At 54.9% G+C, this 19620-nt stretch overlaps 1 protein-coding gene across 1 annotated transcript; it reads right to left on the bottom strand.

Moving 5' to 3' along the window:
• Positions 1-61: 61 nt before the first annotated feature.
• On the bottom strand, positions 62-18847 carry ESCO2 (establishment of sister chromatid cohesion N-acetyltransferase 2). Its single transcript, XM_086745340.1, has 11 exons — positions 18822-18847; positions 17347-17415; positions 13305-14295; positions 10017-10107; positions 7610-7670; positions 4384-4513; positions 3026-3157; positions 2623-2712; positions 2029-2172; positions 1461-1642; positions 62-684 (listed from the first exon to the last, which is right to left on the bottom strand). The coding sequence occupies exons 2-11, from the start codon at positions 17397-17399 to the stop codon at positions 546-548; spliced, it is 2013 nt and encodes a 670-aa protein (XP_086601466.1). The 5' UTR covers positions 17400-17415; positions 18822-18847; the 3' UTR covers positions 62-545.
• Between the last annotated feature and the right edge of the window lie 773 nt (positions 18848-19620).

Raw genomic sequence — 19620 nt, 5'->3', positions numbered from 1 at the left:
AGCAGAGCTTCGGGAGCGTTGCCCCCCGCCTCTCCCGTGCACAGAGACGAGTGCGAGCGGCAGCATTTCACACATTTTATTGAGCAGACAGCTCCCCCTGCAACGCAACAAGGCGGTGAGGGTTCCCGGGCTTTGCACGCCCGGGGGAAAATCCTGCCACGCGTCAGTCGTTTTCACGCATCGCGTGCTCTCTGCATAAACTCGGCAACTGCTTCTACTAGAGCTCAGCCAGGCATCAGGGAGAAAACAGCCACCTTTATATTAATTAAACCTCTTAAAGAAATTAAGTTAATTGCAATAAAATTTAGCCTCAGAAGAAACAAACCTACCTGAAATCCAAGCAAGGTTCCAGAGCAGGCGCTAAATTACAACACAACTCTGTACACAAAGTGACAGGCGCTCCCCCGCCCCAGGGAGGGGAGGAGAAGCAGTGCTCAGCAGGAAACCGGCCTTGAGCCGGGTGACAGCGCCCAAGTGTTAAATTTAAACAGCGGGTTACTTCAGGTGATTTCAACAAACCTCAACTTGCAATAATCAAGTCGAAATCAGTTGTTAGAAAGAAAGTTGTAAACGAGGAAGTTGGGGGTCTGGCAGTATTTCGTGGCGAACAGCTTGCCGTGCGGCGTCGGGTCGGAGAAGGCGATTTCGTCGGTGCTCAGGTAGCAGCCGTACATGAAGGTGCTCCTGGAAGAGAGAGCGGAGCTCGCGGGGCGCCGCCAACCACCGCTGCTCCATCCGGCGCCCAGAGCACCGCGGAGGCGTTCCACCCCCGCCCTCCTCTGCAGGGAGCCCTTATTTCTTTTGCCACTTTGCTTTCGCACCGGAGAAGATGGGTGTGAGGCGATTCTGGTGTAATCAGGAGTTTTAGAATCAGCGAGAAGGGTGACGTGAGACCAGACACGGGCACGAAACCCCCAAACACCGTTTTACAGGGAAACGCAGAGGTTTCAGGCAAAGATCCGGGAGCAGTTCCCGAGCGAAGCCCGCCGCAGCAGCGCTGGGACGCTCGCGGGCCACCGAGCTCCCGCTCAAGGCAGCCCACGTTAACAGAGAAGGGCAAGTTTTTAAGTTTTCCTCCCAGTTTGGTCTGAGCTTGAAAAGTTTGGAATTTCCTGCCTGGAAAAACTCAAGTGTTTGGGGCCATCAACAAAAAAAAATATATTGTTTTTTTCCCCAACAAGCAGAGTTTCTCTTGGAAAATCGTCGGTGTAGCTCTGCGTTGTGGTTATACCCAGCAGTGAACAGCCTGGCCCTCACTTGTGTCAGATTTTAAATAAAAATATTACTGAAATCTTAGATATACACAGAACGCCTGCCCCCTTCCACTACGCAGCGGGGAGTCCGGACTTAACGATACGAACTTATCCGTCTCCCTCAGTTCCTTCTCAACGCTTTTGGCTGCAATTATTGCTTCCCCCCCACCGAAGACGGGCCCGGCTGCCCTCCCGCCAGCTCCCTACCTGACCACGTCCACCATGCGCCGGGCGATGCCCTTCCCGCGCCGCGGGCCGAACACCCAGATCCTGCTGACGCCGCAGACGGCGGGTTCCGGCTTCGCGGAGCAGCGCCAGGCCCGCTGCTGCTGCAGGGGGTCCTGGCCGGGGGACGGCACGGCTCCCGGCTCGGACAGCACCCGGAACGCCTGCGGGGACGAGCAGAGGCATGGAACCGCTCCTTCCGGCCCTTCCCGCGCTCCTGGCCTTGCCTCCTCCTCGCTTACAAGGCGGATCGCCACGTGAACCAGCACCCCAACTGGGGGCAGGCGGGAGCTCGCTGCAGTATCAGCCACAAAAACCTCAGCTCGCTCCTGCCAGCAACACCTCACCCTGCCCAAAGCGCGAGCTTTGCCTCGATTTCTTCCTTCTGGTTGGTTTTTTTGGCGGAGTTTTTTCTTTATTTGCTTTTTATGTCCTTTGTTTTACTTCCCCCCGCCTCACGCTAACGCAGGATTTCCGATACCCAGGCTCACGCAGACGTCCCCAGTCATCAGCCCGCAATTTCGCCCCCTCCCCAATCAAGAACGCGTACCTGCTTGATGGATTCAGCCACTAAGCACCCCACAATCATCTTCTCGTTGGACACAAACAAATAGATTTTAGTCTTGGCCGGACAGCTCAAGGAAACTTGCTTAAATCCCAGCTCATTATCTACAATTTCTCGCACATCTTCTGCCTAAGGGAAAAAAAGAAACAACGGAGAGAGGCGTGTTGGGAACTAACAGGCGTGAAAACTGCCTGAAAGGGGGCTCGCTCCCCCAGATAAACCCGCGTTGACAGAAAATCAGGGTCTAACTGCGTGAAGAACGTTGAAGAGCAGGTTCTCACTCGTGTCTTCATCCCGCTACACCCCTCGCAGAGCCCGCCTGCCCCTCACCCCGCTCCTGGGGACGGAAAGGTTACGTCGCTCACGTCAGAACAAGAGTTTCGGCGCAGGGGAGCGGCGTTAGGATGCGTCAGGGTGGGCGCCCGCAGCGACGCGGATCGCTGCCACCACCCCACTTGGCTCTCCCGCTCGCCCCGCGCGCTGCCGAGCCGTGTACGATCACACGCTGAGGTCGTGCCGGGAGCTGGGCCAGCAGAAAGCTCGTCCACACCAGAAACCCCAAAAGAAACAAACACGTACCTTCTTGACAGCGTATTTTGGGTCATCTGGAAGGATCAAGACAATTTTCCCGTCCCAGAACTGTGCCACAACTCGTTCTTTCTTCCAACCCTGGGAAAAAAAACCCACCCAAACAAATAACAAGTTAGCGGTGCAGCCAGAGAGAGGAAGTGATTCAGCGAAGAGGCTGGCAGACGGAGCTGTAATCTGAACCACCTCGGCTTTCGGGGAGAAAAATCAAAGTTCATCAGCCTTGGTGAAGGCAGCCAGCTGCTGGAACCGCTCGGCTCCCGCCTTCACCTCCCCTCTCGCACGGCCAAACGTTCGCCTGCAGCTCTCGCTGTACCTGGATGTCGCGCGCCGTTCCCCCCCCCGCCCCGCCTCGTCCTCCTCGGCGGAGCCGCGGGCGCGGCCGTCGCCTTACCACGTATCGGAGTCCCTCCAGGAACCGCTCGTGGTGCTGGGTGTGCTGGGCTTCGTCCTCCAGGCTAGCGGCCGTGTAGATCATCCCGCACGACTTGCAAACCACGGCGCCAAAATGCTTCTGACCGGCGTCCTAGGGGGAAACGGAGCCGGCTGAGCGCTCTGAAGCTGCTCGAAACCGTGTTCAGATTAAAGAACGAGCTGAGAATTGGTTCTAGGAACAATAATCAAAGACTCAAGTATTTGTTTTCATTTGAGTTTGTGAAGAGGAGGACAAGCTTTTGCTTATTTGCAGAAAAGTTAGAATTACACAGCAGAAACAACGCGATGAACGCATTAATTTAGAACAAGCTTTGAAACAGATCAGCAACTGAGGGAATAAAGTAAAAGAGCACCGTAAAAAATCAAGAGAAAACTCCGAATAGTCTTTTCACCACTTTGTGCTTTTCAATCTGACAACGTGCTGCTGCTTTCCTCAGCGCAGCCACTCATCCGGGTTTCTCCTTTCCACGGGGACCGGTTTACAAAACATTCCAAAATTTCTCTCTGCGAGGTCTCGCGCTTGACCGAAATCATCTGAACGACTCCAGCGGCGCTGGAAAGGGCAGATCGGCCCACGAGAGCGAGCGCGTAAGCCCCGCTCCCTCAGGAACGGGCTTGAAAAAGCCGGCGTGTCACCAAGCGAGAACGAACGGTTTACTAAAAAATTCCTGGTGGCAAGGGCGTGTTTTCTGGAAACGCGTACGCGGTGGCCACACCACGCGCAGGCCGCAGTAACCCCGTCTGGCCTCCTCCTGCTCCGAAACCCGAACTCCACGCCGCAGGGCAGCGGCAGGAAGACAGACGCGGAGCTACCCAAGAGGCATCCGCACCGTAACAGGGTGAGACCCGCGCCGGCTCGGCTCTGGCTCGCGCGTTCCTACTCTCCCGCGCTGCCCTGGCTGACGTGCGCGGCGTTGCGCCGACTGCGCTCGCGCGGCGGGCCGGGAAGCCGTGGGAAAGGAAAATCACCCAGCCAAACTCACTCCTATAGCATCCATTCGGGCTTGGCCGAGTCTCCTTTTGGTTCGTTTTGGTTTTTTTTTTTTTTAATATTATGTTCCATAAATCTCTTCTGAATTCTAATAAAGCGCTAGTCCCAGCGAAACCATTACAACCCATTTCCCAGCTACTGGCCTGCCCTCGCCTGGTGCTGAACGCATTAATCTCTGCCCTGTTTACGGGCCTCACGGCGTGGCCGCTTTGAGCTTTACGCGTGAGGAAACCTACTTATCGCTTCGCCTCAAGACGAGCTGCTTGCCTCCTCGCCCCCGGCTCGCCCCCGAGGACGCGGGACACCCCGAGGGGAGGGAACCTTACAATGATCATCTGATCTCCGGAGCGCTTGCCGAGCTCCTTCGCCTTCTTGCTTTTCTGCGAGGCGTGAGATGTTTTTGCGGGTGGGCTGGACCCAAACGGAGACGTCGGTTCATCCAGCGCAGCCTGAGGCCTGAAAAACATTTCAGGGAGAGGTGAAAATCAGTCGGTGCAGGCAGAGGTCGCGTACGAGGGCAGGGTGGAGAGCGCACCCCAAACTACGCCAGGCACAGCCAGCTTGGGATCGCTGCGGAGGGAGCTCCTCTGGAGGAGGGAGGGAGGGAAGGAGAGGGGCCCTAGGAAGAGCCACGACTGCACTCAGAAGTGAAATAACTCTTGATTAAGCACCTCGCCCGCTTCCCCAGCCATCCCGTTTCCAGGATATTGGAAATTCAGCTGCTCCTGGAACGAAGGGATACAGAACAGGGAAGCAGAGGGCCAGGTCTGGGTTTCTCCTGCAGGAGAAACAGGCGCCCAAGTCCAGCAGCTCCCTCCTCCTCCGTGGGATCAGACCCCCACACCGTTCCTGCGCCGGCTGAGGGTTTTCCACAGCAAGCTGCTCAGCTCTGGCAGTCTTGCGCTGGGTCTGACTGGGATCCAGACAGCCCAAAGCCTCACCGAAGCAGTCCCACAGACAGGCTCCTGCCTTGTTCGACTTGTGCTTAAAATGATCACGCACCCAAAACGCGCCCACCCTTCGACGGGTGGAGGAGAGCCGTGGGTTTGCGAGGTCCCCAGCGCGCCGAAGGGCTCGGGGCGACAAACGCAGGGAGACGGAGCTGGGGGAATGCCAGGACAGCTGGCAGAGGGAGCACGCGCCTCGCTGCGGGACCACGCTGCAACCCACGGTGCCGCAGCTCGGTCTGAGCAGCTGAGGGATCCGTGCCGGACCTCTGCACAGCACGGTGCGGGGCAAGGATACGCGTCCCGCCCTGCCAGACTGCGCAGGGGAAGCAGCGTCACCCGAAACCACCTTACAAAGCTTCCAGTGTTCCCGCTTTGTGAGGAAAAGCTGCAGTTTTTCTAACCTACCTTAAGTCTTCCATAAGTAAGGTGGCACTTCCCAAGCAACCTTCAAGTGGGAAATGGCAACTACTGTGCTGCGAACCTCAGCGTGGAACTAATTCAGCGACCGAGCAAACAACTTTATAGATTTGGATACCGAGGGGAATTTCCAAAGCGGAGACTTCACGGAGGGAAAGCTTATGCTCATCGGCTTCCCAAGAGACAGCTGCAGCTCCAAGATTCCTCCTCAGTTAATGACAAACACCAGGATTTCCACACATCCCAGCTTCCCCTCGCACCACGGAAGGAATCTGAAAAGCCGCATGAGGAAGCAAAGCGACTAGTGCAGTCGGATCTGGCTTTCTGCGGCAGAGGACTACAGCGGCATGACAAGTTTTGGGAGGTTCGTCTTGGCCCTTTTGGGAGCAACTTCAAGCGTTTTCACGATGTTCACAACAGCACGGACAATTCACCGAGTGCTAACGGCGAAGGTGTTGCTCAGCGTCAGCCGCGGCGCGGAAATATTTACGGAAGCACAGCGTGGGAAGAGTTACTACGGAAAAGCAACGGAGCTGAGGGCACAGAGAGCAGTTTGACACGAAATTTAAAGAACACGAGTATTCAACAGGTGGGTAAGCAAGCCTCCTGAAATCTTTAGCTCCGTGCAACTTTAAAAAGCCGTGCCTCCCCCGAAACAGAGTCATTTAAAGAGTTTAAAAATTAATAACGTAGGTTCAACCGGTAAAGGTGGTCGAGAGAAGCTGCCAGTTCCTGCAAGAGCCGCAGACTGGCCTGAGCAGTCACCGACCGGCCCCGCGAGCTGGTGTTACTCAACAAGGCACCCGCAGTTTCACCGGCCCAGCGGAACGCAGAGTTGCATTTTCACACGGTGTGGCTGCTGTACACACGCTTAGCTCAAGAAGTTGCTTGCGGCACAGGATTGCTTCAAACGCGGCAAGAACGCGCGCGCCAGAGGCGTCGCTGCGATACCGACTGGAGATGCAGGCGCAGTGAACTCAGGAACGAGCAGGCTCGCTGTCTACAGCGCGGATTTAGATGTATACCCAGAAATCCACACCACTTATTGGACTCTAGCGAGGGCCGGCGATGCCTCCCCTGCCCACTGTACGGCCACCTGCCAAACTGCCTGAGTAAAGACAATTCCCCCAGCAGCAGAAGGACGTGGAGCTGCTGGAGAGGGTCCAGAGGAGGCCACGCAGATGCTGAGAGGGCTGGAGCAGCTCTGCTGTGAGGCCAGGCTGAGAGAGCTGGGGCTGTTCAGCCTGGAGAAGAGGAGGCTCCGGGGAGAGCTGAGAGCGGCTCCCAGTGCCCAAAGGGGGCTGCAGGGAAGGTGGGGAGAGACTCTTCAGCAGGGCCTGCTGGGACAGGACGAGGGGTCATAATAAAATAGAAGGAAGCAGATTCAAACTGGATATGAGGAAGAATTTTTTTTTACGCCGAGGGTGGTGGAGCACTGTCCCAGGTTGCCCAGCGAGGCGGGGGATGCCCCATCCCTGGAAACATCCCAGGCCAGGTTGGCCGGGGCTCTGAGCAACCTGATGTGGTTGGAGATGTCCCTGCTCCTGGCAGGGGGGTTGGACTGGGTGGCCTTGAACGCTCCCTTCCCACCCAAACCCTTCTGGAATTCTAATTTCTTTTGACAACTCCGGTACCAACTCAGATTCACAGCTGGTGCTGTCAGGGGTCTCCGGCTGTGGGAGGCGAAGCTCCCTGATGAACAGCCAGTAGATGAAGTTATTCCTCGTTACAGACATTCCAGATACGGAGAGAGAGAAGACACAAAAGCAGAATAAATACATAAAAAACCCTCTGCGGGGCTCAAACACCACCGAGGCTGTGCCATTCCTGGTGACGGATATATCCTGGAACAGCCCCCCTTGTTCTTAAGGATTTTAGCATTAGCAGCAGCTAAGAAAAAGCCATTATTTCCTTTTTATAAGAAAAAAAATGTACAAATTCACAAGTAAAATGTACTACAGGCAGTAAGCAAACGTGTATTTCCTAATTCACAGCTTAGTATCCCCCTAAAGCAACACAAATTTCATTTCTCATCTTCCTTTTAAAAGGAAAAAAAGCCAACCCAATAAAAACCCCGGACTCCCAAACCTGGACAGCTAAGCTGTTGTTTTTAGAACTAGTCTAATTTTTTTTTTTTAAATAACGATTCTGCAGATAAGACACTTGTGATCAAAGATTAACCTACCTTTTCTTGCCGGCGGGGGCGGCGCTGAATATGGGGTAGACGACAGCGTTGGAAGGAGATGCTGGAAGAGACGAGAGAAGTTACGGGGGCTCAGAGCCCGTTTTAGACAACGGAGCACGTCGACGCACGGCAACAGAAACTCAGACGCCGCGGAGGCTTCACAAATGACACACAACGGTGAAGGTGAACCCTGAAGAGAAGAGCTTGGAAGAGTATCGGGAGGCGGTTGATGCTGCAGGATATAAATGTACCTCCATGAGCGGTGTCCAGCCAGAGCCACCTCCAATCCGGTCAAGTGACACCGATCAGGCTGTCTTTCCCCTCTCCCACTGAAAAACAGCCTCCAAAAACCATACCATGAAGATGAACCGCTTGTTTCTAGGAAACAGGACCCGATAAAAAGAAAAGTCACTAGTGGAAAAGATGGTGAGGAGTCACGAAGACAGAAAATAAAAAACCTACGGCTTCCTAGAAACGTGGGATCTTAGAGGGCCGAGGCGCTTCTTGGGAAAGGGCCCCAGCAGGCAAATAACGTCATCTTGGGGAACGCGACGGCAACAGCTCCCTGCGCAGGTGGAAAACGCAGCGAGAGGAGTTTTTACGCAGAGCTGGAGGGGGCAGAAATAGCACGAGCGCGCCAACTCCTCAGAACAAGCAGGGCAGGCAGGGAGAAACGGCGGCCTTCAATAAAACAGCCTTCCAAAAGCCGATAAATAAGTTCCCATGCGAAGCAAGACTAAAGGAAGGGGGCAAAAAACGCTCAGGAGCGCTGGCAATTTCTCCAAGGAAGGGATTTAAGACCAGATGTGCCAGAAAGAAGCAGAGTAAGAGACAAACATGACGAAATCATGACTTCTGCTCTCCGTGGAAACGCGAGGAATCACACGGGAACAGAAAGCAGGGGCGAGCAGAGCAGCAACGCGAAGGGCTGAAAGCAGAAACGAGAAACCGCGACACGAGCTCTACCTGGGAAGGACACAGCACCATCCTGCAACGGCGAGGGGAAAACCCAGGAGTTTCTGCTGCCAGAAGAGGGGGAAACGCTAAAACCAGAGGAGAAGGAATGACAAAACATCTACAGCCTTTTCATTTCAGTCAGCAGTAAAAGAATTAGTTGTGACGAGAGCGGTAGCGCAATTAAGACAAAGGAGATGTGAATTAAAATAATAATGAACTTCCAGAGCTGGGGGAAGACGTGGAGAGAACTCTCAGACAAACTCAGACTAGCGAGGACCGAATTAACCCCGGGCTGCTGAGGCCAGGCTAGGAAACGCTGCCTATTTTTAAAGGGAAAAAATGGAAAAACCAGGAAACAAGGATAAAATAACATGACCTCAACTTCTGCAGACGCACTGGCACATGTTAGAGCATCCTTGGAAGATGAGACAGCAGGCGGAGGCCAACGCCTTATTTTGCCTTAATAAAATAATATTTAAGCAAGATATTTTCTTTTTGCTGTCACTTGTTATTCCCAAGAGGAGAAAGAATAAACGTCTTAAAATTAATACGTAATTTCTGAAAATTCCCTTGTATTCGTCGGGAAAAGCCACCTAGGTAAAGCAACCAGAAGAAACGGGGCAAAGCTGACTGTGAAAAAACATCGCAGTCAAATCATTATTGTCAATAATTCACTTCCAAAACAAAAAGTAGAGACTGGAGTTTGCTCGGTGACCATCAGGAGTAAAAAATCATACATACAAATGTATAAAACCTTTTATAAATAACAGCTAGCACATAGGGGCATTTAAGTTTCCAATTTAAAAAGCATTCTTTCATTGAAAATGGTCAGGAAAAAAAAAAAAAGATTGAAGTAAGGATAAGGGGAACAAGTACAATTTACAGCAAGCAAAACAAGAGATAGGGATCAACCCTCCGGGCAGCAGCTGCCTGTAAACCCCTCGGGTCACTGCCCCCCTCAAAGCAAAGGCATCTCACAAACGGCAAGCTTCCTCTCTGCGTCCTGAAGGAGATGATTTACTGCCTTCCCGCTAATTAGTGCCGGTAAGGCGCAGATGGAGGGCTGTCTGGGAAAACCACACCGGGAGAGGCGCGGCTCAGGCCGGAGAAAACAAACCCAGGAAGAAGGCAGCTGCCTAAACATGAAGATTTAAAAAGGAAAGGGGAAAGGATCAGGGTACCTTAATCCAGGGAGAAAAACCTGATAATAGCAGCAATTTCCCACATCTGAGAACGGGCTACGTAGTAAAGCGAAGAGGAAAGACAAGTTGGACATCAGTATAAAAACAATTTACACGCTGCTTTGTCAGGGAGACCGCAGAATCTCCATCGTTCCCACACGGGAATCCAGCAGAGCCGCTCCTGCTGCGGAGAAGCGGGTAACCCAAGAGATTTTCCAAGTCTCTTCCGCCTCATTTTCCTAGAGGGTCACACGTATAATCCAGCTCACCTCGTTTATTCACCTTCCGCGGAGACTGGCTTGAAGGAATAACGCCGTCGTCTGACTCACAGGCTGTAGAAGAACTGGTTTCATCAACACCCTATAAATAAAGACAAATTGTTAGGGCAGAAAGAAAACTCTCCAGTTAATCGAGTTCTGAGGCAGCAGCTATGGAGTCACAGCTAGGTCAAGTGACCATCGCAACGGGCGTTCGTTGGCACGACCGAGCGTTGCCAACTGGATCTTCCAGTAAGGAAACGCGGTCTGAGCAGACTCGCATCCCTGGGAAGGGACCTTCAAAGGCCACCCAGTCCAACCCCCTGCCAGGAGCAGGGACATCTCCAACCACATCAGGTTGCTCAGAGCCCCGGCCAACCTGGCCTGGAATGTTTCCAGGGATGGGGCATCCACCGCCTCTCTGGGCAACCTGGGACAGTGCCCCACCACCCTCAGTGTAAAAAATTCCTTCCTTATGTCCAGTCTGAATCTGCCTCCCTCTGTTTTGAAACCATGACCCCTTGTCCTGTCGCACCAGGCCCTGCTGAAGAGTCTCTCCCCACCTTCCCTGCAGCCCCCTTTGGGCACTGGGAGCCGCTCTCAGCTCTCCCCGGAGCCTCCTCTTCTCCAGGCTGAGCAGCCCCAGCTCTCCCAGCCTGGCCTCACAGCAGAGCTGCTCCAGCCCTCTCAGCATCTGCGCGGCCTCCTCTGGGCCCTCTCCAGCAGCTCCACGTCCTTCTGCTGTTGGGGGCTCCAGAGCTGGACGCAGCGCTGCAGGGGGGTCTCACCGGAGGGGAGCAGAGGGGCAGAATCCCCTCCCTCGCCCTGCTGCCCACGCTCAAGTTGTACTGGACCGCTGAAGGTGAAAGCGTTGCTGCAAACATTGCCCCCCAGCACTGAGGGAAATCCGTTTCCTGCAGCCGGAGGCGTACCCTCGATGCTTCTCACCTGCCTGCCCTCGACAGCTGTACGGCCAGGTTGTGGACAAACCGTGATCGCGGGGTTTGGTTCTCAACACCTGGACACCAACTTACCCCCTGCTTTTGTTTTATTGCCCCATGTGGGGTTCTTTCTTTTGTTTTTAAGTAAATCTTAACTGTAGGGATCTCTATCGTTTCTTCACCTCAGCACTTCCGGCATTCTGCTTCATCTTCCCAGCGTTCAGAAGCCGCTCGCAGATGGTTTATCAAAATGAAAAGCTTGCCAGACTGATTTTTTTGCCTTGAACTCTGCTCTTTTGGGTATTTTATCTCCTCAGGAAGCCCAGACAGCCGTCAGGCATTCGGTTTGCAGTAACGGAGTCACCGCCTTCCCTTTTCAAGCACGCCACGCTCCTGGTTAACCTCTGGGAAACAGTTTGCCAACACGAAAAGCTGACATCATAGCAGAATCCAACGCTTTCAAATTTATCTTTTTTTTTCCCTGCATGTGCAAGGTTAGATTGCACAAGCGAACATTTGGGTTTTATTAAAGCTGCATTGTGAAAACATAATGAGAATCAGGCCAGGAATGCGAGAGAGAGAGTGAAAGAGGGCAGGTGAACGAAGGAGGCAATAAACTGCCCTTCGCTGAACCGACACGGGACCGCAGAACACACCAGCCCTACAAAACCAGCTTCCCATCGCGTCCCCTGCTCCATTCCACGCCCCGAATAACGTACCACGGCCGCATTCCACCGGCTTTTCCTGCGTCTCAGATCCCAGGGTGCACCAGCGAAATCTGACATGAAGTGTAACGGAACCGTTCGTGAGCCTGCTCCCAATTTGTGTTTCACCGCTGCGCTCGCTGCGCTGCCACCCTGACCTCTGAAAGCAAAGCCCACAGCCCCCTCTACTCTGCCCTGGTGAGACCCCCCTGCAGCGCTGCGTCCAGCTCTGGAGCCCCCAACAGCAGAAGGACGTGGAGCTGCTGGAGAGGGTCCAGAGGAGGCCACGCAGATGCTAAAAGGGCTGGAGCAGCTCTGCTGCGAGGCCAGGCTGAGAGAGCTGGGGCTGCTCAGCCTGGAGAAGAGGAGGCTCCGGGGAGAGCTGAGAGCGGCTCCCAGTGCCCAAAGGGGGCTGCAGGGAAGGTGGGGAGAGACTCTTCAGCAGGGCCTGCTGGGACAGGACGAGGGGGAATGGTTTTGAACTGGAAGAGGGGAGGTTTAGACTGGACATAAGGAAGAAATTTTTTACATTGCGAGTTAATAGAACCCTGTCCCAGGTTGCCCAGAGAGGCGGTGGATGCCCCATCCCTGGAAACATTCCAGGCCAGGTTGGCCGGGGCTCTGAGCAACCTGATGTGGTTGGAGATGTCCCTGCTCCTGGCAGGGGGGTTGGGCTGGGTGGCTTTTAAAGGTCCCTTCCCACCCAAACCATTCTACAATTCTATGATCCCAGGCTGAACAACTCCCCGGCAAACCCTAAAATGACAAGCGAGGTCTGGCAAGCATCAGCGGGTTGGCAACGAGCGAGACTGGTTGCAAAGCGTAACCATTCCAGCGCTGCTGAACGTATTTGCAGAAGAATCAAATGGTTTTTTTTTTAAAAAAAAAAACCAAAACACAACATAAACCAACCGTTTTCTATCAGCAGGAGTATTCACTGCTAAGACAGCGACAGATAAAAATCGCTTACGCCTCCTCAGTGATAAACACAAAAGTTACAGCTCTCCAAACACAGCGCAGCTCGGAAAACTCCTTGTTGGTTTGCTACAGCGTGAGAACCCGGGGTTTGTCTGGCTCCCTGGAGAAGGGAGGTGCAGAACTAGCAGGCGTAGTTCCCCCCGAGAAAATGTTGGCTAAAAAGATAACCCCGGCCTTGCAGCGCAGGCGGCGCAGCAAGCCACGTCTGTGACCCCGCAGGAATCTCTGCGTAAAGCCGCTCGAGAAACAGTTCTGCTTTCTCTGCCCGGTTACTCCGCCGGCTGAGAAGCGCGCGGCCGGGGAAAATCCAAACAGGCTTTAAAGGAGGACGCTTGAAGCGCCTCCTTCCTCCAGCCTTGAGCAGGTAACGTCTTGCAGACAGACTTACGCAGAAACATCACGCTGAGAACTTTCCTTTCAGCTGTTAAAGAAAATATTTCACTGCAGCAGAGAGCTAGTGCCAGACAGGGATGCTGACAAGAGCTTCCTGAAATTTTACCCCGGTTTTGTGCCTTCGTAAGGCAGGAAAATAAATCTGGAGAAGTTTTCCTGGGCAAAATCCACTAATATAGCTAAATAAACACCCTGCGTCTGAATAACCGGAGCACGTGTGACACCCACAGCTTGCTCAGCGTCACCCGAACGCCTCCGCGGCTCCTGGCGACGCCTCTACTCACCGCCTTCTCCGCGGCGGCGGGCTTGGAAGTGCAAACCGGCGCGGAGCCGCTCCCGCTTTTCTGGGGAGATGCTGTGACTTCACGTGCCGAACCTCTCTCTCCATTTCCACTGCGTGTAAAGTCCTCCCTGTTCTCGTTTTCCGCCTTCTGAGGCACAGAAATGCTTCTCAATACACCGCCCGCCTCCAGAATTTTGTTTCTGTCGGCTGAACGAGGCTTTGTAGCCGTGGGTGGTGTGGGCTGGTCGTTTTCTTGCAGAGATTTGGGGAGACCCTGGGGAGACCTCGCGTCCACAACCGGTTTTTTAGAGTGCGACCTCTTCCTGGCACAAAAGAAGGCTGCTCCCAGCTGGAGCTTCAGGGCCGGTTTCACGGTCATGCTCAGGACTCTGAAGGGCGACTCCATCTTCTTTTGAATCAGGCAGCTCACGTTCTCTTTGTCCACGCCGGCTTTTCCCACCGCTGTCTCTCTCTTTGCCTTCTTAAGCGTTTTGGGGAGGGTTTTGCCATGCTTGGAGCTGGCGGCGTGCTTGCTTGGCTTCGAGCTGCTGCTCCTGCTCGAGTTCCCGGTCCTCTTCCCGGTCCTGCTGCCGGCTGGGAGATTTTCATCCCTGCTCCGCTCACCCAAAGACCGGTTCTCGTTCAGCTCCTTCCTCTCCAGAGGAGTAAGGTATCGCTTTTCCTTGCCGTAAAAAGACCCCGCAGGCAGAAGGGGCTTGTAGGAGGAAGCGGGTTTGGGGGACGATTTCCCCGGGGACTCGCCGTGCGCGGCCGCGGGAACGCTGGCGGCCCGCGGGGGCGAGATATCCAGCCTCCTCCAGAGCGCCGGCTTGGCCGGGACAGCCCGGCTCTCTTCCGTCTCGTCGCCGGAGCTCGGCGGCCGTTTCGTTTGAGACGCAAACCAATTATTTCTCGACGCCTTGAGGGGAGACAGGCCTTCAGCAAAGCCTAGCATCGCTTTTTTGACAGGAGTCTCAAAGGCCAAGGACGAACTGTAAAAAATAATGACAGAGAAAAACATCACATAGGCTAGCGAAAGCTTTTCGATCATTCTTCTGCTTAAATAACATTTAATTTTCACTCAGCCTCGCCGCCCGGGAACAAATACAAATATCAAATACCAAAATATGAAATACAAACACCAAAAGGCCCAAGGCTCTCTTGCCATTCTCCACGTATTTTTTTTTTAAACAGCAAATCTGTTTTTCTGCCTGAGCTTGTTAAAGCACCTGGGAACGGCAGTCGTTCTCCTTTCTGGAATGCTGCCGATGGGATTAGCGCTGTTCATGCTTAAGGAGAAAAAAAAAACAAACGTATTTGTTTCAGACCAACTCTGTCAACTCAGACGGGTGCCTCGGAAAAAGCCTGCGCGCGCCCCCCACACCCCGGGGGATATGAAATCTCGCACAGCATTCCACGCCAGTTTCTGAGAGGCCGGCACCTCTCGCTCCGCCGGCTGTTTCAGAATCTCAGACCTCGCCGGTAAATCGCTAACGGCCTCTGAACCCGCTGCCCAAAAAAAAAAAAAAATACATTTACAGGAAGGAGGCGCTCAGCCGTGCTCAGCTGGCGAGGCGTTTTCTCAGCAAATATTTACGCTTTAGCTCAGGAATTTGTCCTTCGCTCTCGGTCTCCCCCTCCAGAAATATTTTTTTAGGTGTACTTCTCCTGAAGTACAGGAGAAGCGTGAGAAAAATCCGTTCAGTGGGTAACGATGGAATGAGGAACGAGCTGTTATTTTGGATTCAGAGCTCAGCTTTTTGTTCCTGGCTTCTCCTGCACCAGATTTAGAGTGAAAAAAAAAAAAATCTGTAATTTTTTAGGTACATATAACAAAGGAACTATGTTTCTGTTAACACCAGAAGAAAATTCAGATAATTTGTGCAGATCTCGGTGTTTCTGCCCTGGAGGGCAGGGACCGGGGACGTTACAGCGGGGATCTGCTACAGGCCACGCAACCAGGACGACCGAGTGGACTTTATAAAGTGAGAGGAGCAGCCTCAGGTCGCGAGGCCTGGTCCTCACGGGTGGCTTCAACCACCCCAACGTCTGTTTGGAAGGACAACACAGCAGGGCACAGGCAGTCCAGGAGGAGCCAAGGAGGAGGGGAGCCATGCCGGACCTTGTTCTGGGCTGGCGGGGGACGTGGAGCTCAAGGGCAGCCTTGGCTGCAGCAGCCATGAGATGGTGGAGTTCAAGATCCATGGGGCAAGCTCTCCGCCCCGGACTTCAGGAGGGCAGACTTCGGCCTCCTCAGGGACCTGATGGGCCAAGTGCCACGGGAGGCGGCCCTGGAGGGAAGAGGGGCCCAGGAAAGTTGGTCCATATTCAAGGAGCACCTCCTCCAAGCTCAGCAGAGGTGCATCCCGACGAAGAACAAGTCAGGCAAAAAGGCCAAGAGGCCGGCGTGGATGAGCAAGGAGATCCTGGACCAACTGAAAGTGAAAAAAGAAGCCTACAGAGGGTGGAAGTGGGGACAGGTAGCCTGGGAGGACTAGAAGGAGGCTGCGCGAGTGGCCAGGGATAAGGTAAGGAAGGCCAAAGCCCTGGCAGAACTGAATCTGGCCAGGGATATAAAATGCAACAAGAAGAGCTTTTCTAGGTACGTAGGGGACAAAAGAAAGTCCAGGGAAAATGTAGGCCCCCTCCGAAAGGGAACTGGTGTCCTGGTTACCCAGGACATGGAGAAGGCTGAGGTTCTCAATGACTTTTTTGCCTCAGTCTTCACCGACAAGAGTTCCTGTCCCACCGCCCAAGCTGTAGAAGGTGCAAGCAGGGACTGCGAGAATGAAGAACTGCCCATTGTACTCGAAGAGCAGGTTCGGGATCATCTGAGGAACCTAAAGGTGCACAAGTCCATGGGACCTGATGAGATCCATCCGTGGGTCCTGAGGGAACTGGTGGATGAAGTTGCCAAGCCAGCATCCGCACTAAGGCACATGGAGAGCAAGGAGGTGGTTGGTGACAGCCAACATGGCTTCACCAAGGGCAGATCGTGCCTGACCAATTTGGTGGCCTTCTATGATGGGGTGACGGCATCGGTGGACGAGGGACGAGCAACGGACATCATCTACCTGGACTTGTGCAAAGCTTTTGGCACTGTCCCGCACGACATCCTTCTCTCTAAACTGGAGAGACATGGGTTTGATGGACGGACCACTCAGTGGGTAAGGAGTTGGCTGGATGGCCGCACTCAGAGAGTGGTGGTCAACGGCTCCATGTCCAAGTGCAGACCGGTCACGAGTGGCGTCCCTCAGGGGTTGGTAGAGGGTAGATTTAGATCAGACATAAGGAAGAAATGTTTTACTCTGAGGGTGGTGGAGCCCTGTCCCAGGGTGCCCAGAGAGGCGGTGGATGCCCCATCCCTGGAAACATTCCAGGCCAGGTTGGCCGGGGCTCTGAGCAACCTGATGTGGTTGGAGATGTCCCTGCTCCTGGCAGGGGGTTGGACTGGGTGGCCTTGAACGCTCCCTTCCCACCCAAGGCCCTCTGTGGTTCTGTATCAAACTCTTCCCAAATGGCAGAGGCTGAACCTTTACCACACAGAAATGCAAACATCAGCAGGTTCCTTTCTTAAGTTTCCAGGTTTCTGCTGCTTCTGTGACCCACCCAGGGCTGGGCCTGCGCGAGAACATCATGTGCCGGGGTACGCACCTGACAGAGGCGACTGCCAAAACCAGATACCTTTATTAATTAAAAAAAAAATAAATAAATGCCCTACGGCAAGGTACTAAAGAGAGCCTGCAAAGTACCAGCTCGGTGTAACGGCTTTTCTCTTTTCTCATTTGTGCTCTGCTACGGATTGAAGATAATTTTCAGCTTGGGTTTCCTTATATCTTGCATGAAATCCCTCAAGACGCTCAGCGCAATACGAAACTGTCCTGTGTCACTGTCTAATAAAATCAAGATGATCCATCTTGATATTTTTTCCACTTCGCATGAAAAGCTCTGAAGGATTTTAAGCATCTATTTCACCCTATGTGCAGCGGTTAAGTTGTTTTTTATTAGGGAAAAGTAAAAAAATGTGCGGAAAGTTAACATACCCACTGGCATCGGCAGGGCTACGGCTCCTCTTCTGCGGGGTAACACCTGCCATGGCTTCACCGGAGCTCCTGCGAGAACAGATTTTTAACAGCTTGAAACAGATTTCCAGTAACAAACAAAGAAAAAATTTGCTAAAGAACGCAGGGGAGGTGGAGGATGGGGAAGAAAATGCTGAGCGGCGGCGGTTCAGGCACAACAGAGACCAGAATAACGTAGGGCTCAGGGCTTCTCTCCCAGCTCCCGTCCTGCCGAACACCACAAACCACACTTTTTTCGCCTTCGTTAACGCCGGAGCTATATAAACCAGTTTAAAACTGTTCCATCTCTTCCAGTTTGAGACCATACAATATTCACTTTTCTGCTACGTGGCGTTTCGCAACCGAAACTCCAGAAAAAAAACTAATGCTCTGTATTCAAGATGACTAATGAATAGTCATAACCCGCTAGAAATAATAATTCGTTCAGTAATCTGCCAGCAGGGGGAAGTTCCTCCTGACCGGCCGGCCGTAAGGCGCTGCTGGTTTCGGGGAAGCGGTGGCTGATGACAGCCCAGGGACGAGGAGCTGCTGTCAAGCCCGGGGACAGGAGCGGCGGCAGGGGACGGAGCCAGGAGCCGCGGCGGGAGCTGCGCAGCCTCAGCACGGAGCAGAGGGGAAAGTCGCAGACGCGTTCGGGCTGGAAGAGACCTTTAGGATCACGGAGTCCAACCGTTAACCTACGCGTTTTCTAAACGGCTCCGGGGATGGGGACTCCACCGCCTCCCTGGGCTGCCTGTTCCAGCGCTCAGCAACCCTTTGGGTGAAGAAACTGTTCCCGATATCCAACCTAAAGCTGCCCTGGGGCAATTTCAAGAGGGGGCAGGCGGAGGGCGAGGACAACGGGCCTGCGGCTCCCGGGAGGCCGGAGATCGGGCGCAGGCGGGAGGGAGAAGCCAAGGCCGCGCTGTTGGCAGGAGTCAGGGGGCGGGTTTTTTTTTGGGGGGGGAGCACCCCTTACAACTCACCCTAGGAACCTGTGGGTCCCACAGACAGCTCCCAGCCCTCCCAAAACGTTCGCAGCCCCGCTCCCAGCCCCCTCCTCCAGCCAGTCCACCCCCCCCCACCCCCCCCCCGGCAAATCCCGCACCCCAGCAACCCAAACGCCCCGCACCTCAATATTGCACCAACCCCCGGGGCACCGGCCCCTCGCCCCAGCGCCCCACACCTCCCCTCCCCGCCCCCCCAACCCGGGACCACCCAAAGCGCCCCCCCCACCCCCCAGCAGCCCCCTCCCCGCACCCAGTCGCCACCAGGCCCTGGGCCCAGCGCCTCCCCAGCCCACAAGGGCGCCTCAGCCCCGCACCGGGCCCTGACACCCGCACCCCTCGTGCCCCCTAGACCCCCCTGCACCGCGCCCCCGTCCCGTCCCGTCCCGTCCCGTCCCGTCCCGTCCCGGGCCCCCCAACCCCCGGCCCCCCCCGGCCCCGCTCCCTCACCTCAGCGCCGCCAACGCTCCCGCGCCTCCGGCCCCGCGCGCCTTCTCCCGCCCGCCCGCCCTCCTCCTCTTCCCATTGGCCGCTCGCCCCGTCGCTCACGGGAGTGTTCACGGCCATTGGCCGAGCGGCGGCGCGCAGCTTGGCACCCCGCCCCTACCCGCTTTCGGGCCAATCAGAGGGCAGAGCTGGCCAGCGCGCTCCCACAGAAAGACTCCAACTCCCAGCGTGCTTTGCGACGGCAGAGCCGCCTCCGCGCTTGTTACGGTGCGCGGGGGCTGATGGGAGTTGTAGTCCGTGCGCGGCGCGGCGCGGCGCGGGAAGCTGAGCCGAGCGGGATTTTGACGTAACAATGGATGGAGTGAACTGAGGGGCGTTCGCAAAGGTTAAGGGGGCGGTTGGGCGCGCCCGGCAGTGCTTTTGCTTGAAAAGGGGCCCGAGGGTGGCGGGGAAGCGCTGCCATCGGGCTGCACAGGCTGCTGTGAACCCAGCGGCAGCACATCCGGTCTCTCCGCTCGCCTGGTGAAGGGGGAAACTCATCGCTCAGGCCCTCCCGTGGCCCCCCAGGCACACTCCGAGGACGCGTGTCCAGAAAAAAATAAAATAAAATAAAATAAAATAAAATAAACCCTCTGTGTCCCCTCCCACGGAGCTACAGGAGCTTTGCGCATGCGCACACGGCGGAAGGGGGCGCGCAGCAGCGGCGCGCATGCGCAACGCGGATTGCCGGTACCGCTGGGGAGCTACGCGCACGCGCAATGCTCTTCCTGGCTTCACCGCCCGGAGAGCTGGGCGCATGCGT

The sequence above is a fragment of the Chlamydotis macqueenii genome, chromosome 3 (genome assembly GCF_036417535.1).
Source record: "Chlamydotis macqueenii isolate bChlMac1 chromosome 3, bChlMac1.mat, whole genome shotgun sequence".
NCBI lineage: Eukaryota > Metazoa > Chordata > Aves > Otidiformes > Otididae > Chlamydotis > Chlamydotis macqueenii.
This window is presented reverse-complemented; position numbering and strand designations above follow the sequence as displayed.